Source organism: Austrofundulus limnaeus, unplaced genomic scaffold (genome assembly GCF_001266775.1).
Source record: "Austrofundulus limnaeus strain Quisiro unplaced genomic scaffold, Austrofundulus_limnaeus-1.0 Scaffold484, whole genome shotgun sequence".
NCBI lineage: Eukaryota > Metazoa > Chordata > Actinopteri > Cyprinodontiformes > Rivulidae > Austrofundulus > Austrofundulus limnaeus.
The window spans coordinates 252,844-259,803 of NW_013952886.1; the positions used below are offsets into that span (position 1 = coordinate 252,844).

The following is a 6,960-nucleotide window of genomic DNA, read 5'->3' on the forward strand; positions in this document are numbered from 1 at the left end:
TATATATATAAATAAAACCACAAATGAGAGTCAGCATCTCTGTGGATCGGACCTTTGAGTCGGACCAGCTCGTTGTGGCACTTCTTTCTCAGGTTCATCTCCCGCTTATATTTCCTCAGCAGCTCCTGGTTGGTGCTGCTCACCTCGTTGATCACCTGACAGATCTAACACACACACACACACACACACACACACAGACACACACAGACACACACACACACAGAAGCTTTAGGACCACCCGACACCTGGAGCAGGACCGGTGGGAGCTAGTGGAGGACCCACCTCCTGTTTGGCCTCAGAGATGGCCTTCTCCAGCATGAAGGGGAAGTCCTGCACCTGCCTCTTCAGACAGTTGTAGTCCGAGGTCAGAGTCCTGAGAGCCGGCTGCAGGCTCAGCAGGTTCAGACGCACCCCTGTGATCATCATCACCATCATCATCATCATCATCATCATCATCCTCATCATCATCATCATCCTCATCATCATCATCATCATCATCCTCATCATCATCATCATCATCATCATCCTCATCATCATCATCAGACCAGCAACAGGAAACAGTCTGACCTGCCAGGTTCTCGTGGACCGCCTTCATCTCGCTCTCTGCTCTGATGAAGGCCTCCTCAATCACACGGTTCTTCTCCTCCTCCAGGTTCTGCACCTCCACCTCCAGCCGGCCCCGGGTGCGCTCCACCTCCCCCTCATAAACAACGATCTGAGGGAGGACGAGTTCACGTGATGAGGTCTGCACCTTTAACTGGTGTCTTTATGGATTTATACTCTTATCAAGATGTAGCTCCTCTCCATGACTCTTCACGTTCTGCAGGGTTCATTTTTAATAAATAAAAAGCAAATCCTCCCAGAAGCTGGACTCACCTGGGTGCGGAGCTGGGCACAGGTTCTCTGCGAGTCGTGCAGCTGGATCTCGAGCTCTCTCAGCAGCTGCCTCTGAACGTTCAGCTGCTCCTGCAGGACGTCGTTCTTCTTCTGCATGTCAGACAGGACTCTGTGTGAGTGTGTGGACTCCGCCTCCACCGCCTGTCACAAACAGGAAGTTATTTCAGCTTCTTACCCAAACATTTGCTCAGCTCAGATTTCCCTCCTCTGCACAGATTAAATAAATATTCTTTATATTCTGAGATCATCAGACTGAGGCTCAGAGTCAAAGAGAAAAGAGAAAGGTTGTGTTGTCTCAGAGCTGCAGCTCCACCTGTCTCTTCCCTCACCTGGACTCTCGAGGACGTTACATCCTGACGGCTGTGATGTCCTTCACACTCCTGCAGTCGGAGGTGGAGATGATGCTGCGCCTCCTCCTGCCTCCTCCTGGACTCCTCCAGCTGCCGCTGCAGAGCCTCCTCCCTGCAGCTCCTCTCCTGCAGCAGCTGCTCCACCTCAGCCAGCCGCTGCTCCTTCTGACGAGCCTGGACCTGCCAGCGGGACACCTCCCTCCTCAGCACCTCCACATCCTGCAGAACAGGAGGCTTTATTCACCTGAGACAGGTGTGACTCAGGAAACCACACCCCCTGAACACCTGAGGTCCACCTGAGGTCTGAGACTCATCCAAACCCTAATCTGTGTGTGTGTGTGTGTACCCGTGTGTGTACCCGTGTGAGTACATGTGTGTGTACCTGTCTATGTGTGTACCTGTGTGTACCTGTGGGGACTCACCTGTCTGTGTGTGTGTACCTGTGTAGACCCACCTGTCTGTGTGTGTACCTGTGTGTACCTGTGTGGACTCACCTGGCGGTGGGGGCAGCAGCTGCAGCTGCAGGTCTCTGCAGCGGCGTCGAGCTTTTGAAACTCTGAAATTCTGCATGACTTCAGCTCCTGCTTCAGACGCTCGTTCTCCACCAGCAGCCGCTGCAGCTGCTTCTCCAGGTCTGTCGCCCCCTGCAGGATGAGGAAAGAAAAACATCCGTTGAACAGTCATCTTTGATTTTCTGTTTAATTTGCTGACGGGGCACTAAATTCTGGGATACAGTCGATCGCATAGGATACTCCGACGCAGCTGAAGGTTTCGGGGTTTTGTCGGCCGCATGTGTAGGCGCCTACGAATTGGGACAGCCTACGACGCGGGGCAGTGACGTAAGCAGCTGACATCGGCTGCAGCCCATGAATTGAGACACAGACATTTTTTGATAAACATTTATTTCAACTGCTAAAATAATAAACTGTTAGCTTTGTATTTGTCAACTGCTAGCTTTAACGCTAGCGCCAAGCTTACAGATATATGCTGATATAACGTTAGCACCGAGCTAATGCATATATGTATATGGTGATATATCATTAGAAATATATAAAATAATGCCACATATTTATTAGTAATGTAATGATATATATATATTTATTTATTAGGGGTGCAACGATACAGAAAATTCACGATTCGGTTCAATACTTTAGTCTCACGGTTCGATATTTTTTCGATACGAAAAAAGAGAAATGTCCATGCCCCTTTTAACTTGTAATTTATTAAAATTAATTATGAACATTTGTTTAACCTCTAAAGTACAGTTTTTAAATTAAATGTTGCTGAAACAGCAAGTTTCTCAGTGGATCTGTGCTCTAAAATGCAGCCTAGGTGGAGTAGTCGAACACAGATCCACTGATCCTTCAACACAGAGCATCTTCAGAAGACAAGTTGATAAAATAAATGTTAAAAATCTGTATTGTTCAATACAAGTGTGTATTKAACCTAAAGCACTGTTCGATACGGGTACATGTATTGTTGCACCCCTAATATATATATAGTAATGGCTCAGGCGCTAACGCTATATCGCTATATATATGTATTAGCTTGGCACTAGAGCGAAAGCTAACAGGCTAAACTGAAGTTTTTCAATCCATGAAGCAGCTCTGCTGTCCTCCATATTTTCAGATGCAGGCTGAGTCATTCCTACATTTTATATATATTTATATATATTGGCGCTAGCGTGAAAGCTAACAATTAAAAAATACAAAGCGAACAGTTTTTTTTTGCAGTTAAAATAAATGTTTATCAAATAACGTCTAATGCTACAAGTAACCATGGATCTGTTTAACGTGTTAAAAACTGTGCAGGTTAAGGCCGTAAGACCAAAACTCAAACCTGGTTCTGTGGCTCAGTTTCATTTTATGTTTAAATCCCGTGTTACTGAGGAATGTGGTCCAGCGGGTTCTCACCAGTTCAGAGCGAAGTCTTTCCACCTCTTGGGTGTGATCCAACAGCTCCTCCTCCAGTTCCTTCACCTGCAAACACAAACACCTGTTAAAAACCATCTGAACCATAACATCAAACCTTTTAAAATACATAAAACTTTAGTTTCTGGTAGTAACTGTTTTAATAATGAATACTGAGCTATTCTGCTTCCTTTGGATCTTTTTACATCCTTTTAGAAACACATTTTAAAAAGGCCTGGTTCTGTTCTGGGTTCTGTTTAAGGTCACAGAGTTGTTGAACTCTATACTTATGAACATCCTCTGAGATCATATAGCATCAAAAAGCTAACTCATGAAGAAGTGGGACAGGTTTCTACAGGTGTGCTGTGTTACCTGTATACATACCTGTGTGCGCAGCTGAATAATGAGCTGCTTGTTCTCTAAACACCTGAAACAATCTGAATCTTCACCGGCCTGCAGCACCGTCACACCTGGACAACACAGAGACACAGAAGCCTGAGGGTTTGATGGTATCGGGGTGTGTTTGTGTGTGTTAATACAGGGTCACATTAAAAGAAACACAAACGTGTGTTTGTGTGTCTCACTTTTAGATGTGACTGACGGCTGCTCTTCCTGCAGCGTTCCAAAGCCTCGAAACGTTTGCTGCTGCTGGAGGCCGTGATGCTGCACCAACAGCTGACGGGCAACTTCCTCAGAGCGAAAACGTGCCTGAAATAGGAACGTACCATATAAACAATATAAATTTGGCCTATCAGAGATCTGTAGTCTGCCCGGCAACTGCGGTAATTCTTGTTGATGATGTAACCGTCTGGAGTCAAAACAGAGGGAGCGGCGTGGCTGAGAGCGCAAAGGAAGAGCAAAAAGTTGAAAAACATAAATCATCTGGACTTGGTTCAGGTTTAACCTCCAGCAGGAGGAGCGCAGCAGTAAAAGCATAAACTGGAGAAACCAGCCCCTTGTTCATCGCTTTGCTTCGTACAGAGGGTCTGGACTCTCGGCTATTGAGAAATAATTTCTTGCTGGAGGCGTGGCCTCTGTTGAAGTTTTAAACGATTGGATCTGATTTACCCAATCGCTAACATGACGTATGTAGTGCGCCACTTTGACTGTGAAGGAAGCTACGCTACAAAGCTAACCGCAAATTGCGTGCTCTTTAAACAACCATCTGAGCTATGGGGTGCCGTTTGTAAAGTTACACAGTCAAAAATTACCACCAATACTTTTCTTTTATTTAGTCTTTTACAAGAAAAAAGAACATATTTATTTTTCAAAGTCAGTTTTTCACCATATGATTCATACATTTATAAATGTCATAGTTTATAAACTAAATATTTAACTTGCAAATTAAATATTTAGTTAATAAGCTAAATATTTAACTTGTGACTTAAATATTTAGTTTTGAGCTAAATATTTAGCTTGAAAGTTAAATGTTTAATTTGTAAGTTAAATATTTAATTTATAAACTATGACATTTATAAATGTATGAATCATATGTGAAAAACTGACGTTGAAAAATAAATCTGTTCTATTTTTCTTATAAAAGGCTAAATAAAACAGAAATATTGGTGGTAATTTTTGAATGTGTAACTTTACAAACGACAGCCCATACTGAGCTGCCCAGCACTTACTCCTAATTTCTCACCCCTCTTGATTTGATCCTCCATTAAGGCCTGAAGAGGGGAAACAACGATAACGATGGGGTTTCCTTCTGTAGCGTTCAGCTTAGCTACATCCTGCACTGTTAATGGAGCCGTCTGGAAAGTTAGACTTTTGCTGAACCCCATGGAGAGTAGGACCACGACATCTCTACCATCAATAAAATGTTTTAAACATTCCTCTTGCTTCAACTTATGGAAGCCTTGTCAACCAGACTGAATGGCTTCATTCACTTCCTCCGCTGCCATTGCTAAACTACAGGCTAGAAAATCGACGTCATAGTTCAAAACTCCTTCTGTTCACTGATTGGCCCTCGTCTATGGGAGAAAACCCAGATGGAGCAGAGATGAGAGACTGGAATCGAGGTCCAGGTCAGTTTGTAACTTTTTTTTATGTACGTAACTTTCATAAACTTCCATAAGCCTCATAATCAGAGTGGAGGATCATTATATTAGTTTAAAATGAGCTCCAAACAATATTATCGTTCATCGCGATAATATCTGAGATGATTTATCGTCAAGCTAAATTTATATCGTGACATACCTAGTAGAAAACAGAAACATCACATAACAGCTGCAGAAGCTTCACAGTTGAATCACTGAAGACTTGGAGACAGAGTCAGATCAGGCAATGACCTCAGAAAACATCACTTTGTCAAAGTGACCTTCAGTCAGCTGAACTGAATCTGTGTGAGCAGTGAGTCAGCACCGTCACACTAACACATCCAGACAGCCTCTGGTGCTCAGCAGTACCTCCTGACCCGTCAGTTTCTGCTTGTTTTCTGAGGTTAGTCTGGGTTTTGCGGTCTACCTGTATGAGCAGCTGCTGCTTGGTTGCGTTTGTGTCGCTGAAATCGGCGGTCAGAGAGGAGCGCTGTGAGAAGGAGGAGGCAGGCAGAGACAAGAAGGAACCGTCGTCTTCACCATCACTCAGCAGAAAGTCCATCGAACTCGCTGTGAGAACAAAGAGACAGAAAGAACAAAAGATTTACAATCTGAAGTTATACAAATTATAAGTAATCTCTGCAGAAATGGTGATGAACATCCATCAGCTTTGTTCTGTAAAACCCAACAGGATTGTGTAACTCTTTTTGCTTCAGTTTTCAATCGTTGAAGCCAGAGTTTTACACTAAAATCATCAGATGTTGAAATGAACCCGTTTTGGTTAAATCTGTAAAATAACGTTACGTCACATGAGTTCCCATCCAGTCTTTTAAGAATAAGAGTTGTAAATGACTCTCAGCTTTTAGCTCAGTATCTGTAAACTGAGAACAGTTTTTGTTTTCTAACATCAGTTGGATAAACTGGGTTGGACATCGAAACGATTACTCTGAGAATTCGATTAAATTCAACCACTAGTTCCTAAGATATTCTGCATGCAAACAAAAATGTCCCCTGCTTTCCGCAGGCAGACAATATTCATTTAAGCTATGACAGAAAACGTCAGTTTGAAGAGTACTTAGTTTAATTTTGAATCTCCAGATAAGAACAGAGCTACATATCATGATACAGGAATCATGATATATCACAATATATTGCAATACTGTAAGCAAGGTGATGTATCGTACTTTTTTCTTCAAAGGATTCAAATGTTAAAAACCTCAGTATAAAGAGCACAACCTGAATTAGATGCATAAAACCTGATTAAATTCAGTTTGTTTTTATGCAGTTAGAACAATGAACAATAATGAGAACAGTATTTGTATTTCACACTTCGTCTTATAACATCCATTTATTAAAAAAGTGTTAAAAAACATCAGATCACATCATGAACTGTTTAAACTTTGAAGGACGGTTCTGTGAAGTCTGAGCTTCAGAGCTCCAAACAGGCCTGGGTTTTTACCACTCGCTTCAACTGGTCCCAGTGTTGTCAATGGAAACTATTGATTTTTTTCCCCAAACCATCATGTGATGGGGAGATGTTTTGTAGCAAATTTTATCCATAAAGTACAACACAATTACTGACTGGACACATGTTTTGATGTATTTTTGTTTATTTATTTATTTATTTTTATTTTTTGGCTATTGCTCAAGGCTGCCAGAGTAGCAGTGATAGAAAAATTATGTTGGAAACAGAAAAATAATAATAGTAATAGTAGTAGTAGTAGTAGTAGTAGTAGTAGTAGTAGTAGTAGTAGTAGTAGTAGT

The 6,960-nt window shown here is 42.3% G+C and overlaps 1 protein-coding gene across 2 annotated transcripts in view; it reads right to left on the reverse strand.

Moving 5' to 3' along the window:
- kifc3 (kinesin family member C3) overlaps positions 1–6,960 on the reverse strand; it is a 48,104-nt gene that overhangs the window by 12,934 nt on the left and 28,210 nt on the right. For both annotated transcript variants that reach the window (XM_014025551.1, XM_014025550.1), the window contains exons 3-12: positions 5,624–5,766; positions 3,742–3,865; positions 3,542–3,627; positions 3,161–3,226; positions 1,742–1,891; positions 1,227–1,466; positions 877–1,038; positions 568–715; positions 283–413; positions 53–164 (exon numbers count right to left, since the gene is read on the reverse strand). In XM_014025551.1, the coding sequence (XP_013881005.1) occupies positions 53–164; positions 283–413; positions 568–715; positions 877–1,038; positions 1,227–1,466; positions 1,742–1,891; positions 3,161–3,226; positions 3,542–3,627; positions 3,742–3,865; positions 5,624–5,766 (1,362 nt within the window). The remainder of the gene's footprint in view (positions 1–52; positions 165–282; positions 414–567; positions 716–876; positions 1,039–1,226; positions 1,467–1,741; positions 1,892–3,160; positions 3,227–3,541; positions 3,628–3,741; positions 3,866–5,623; positions 5,767–6,960) is intronic.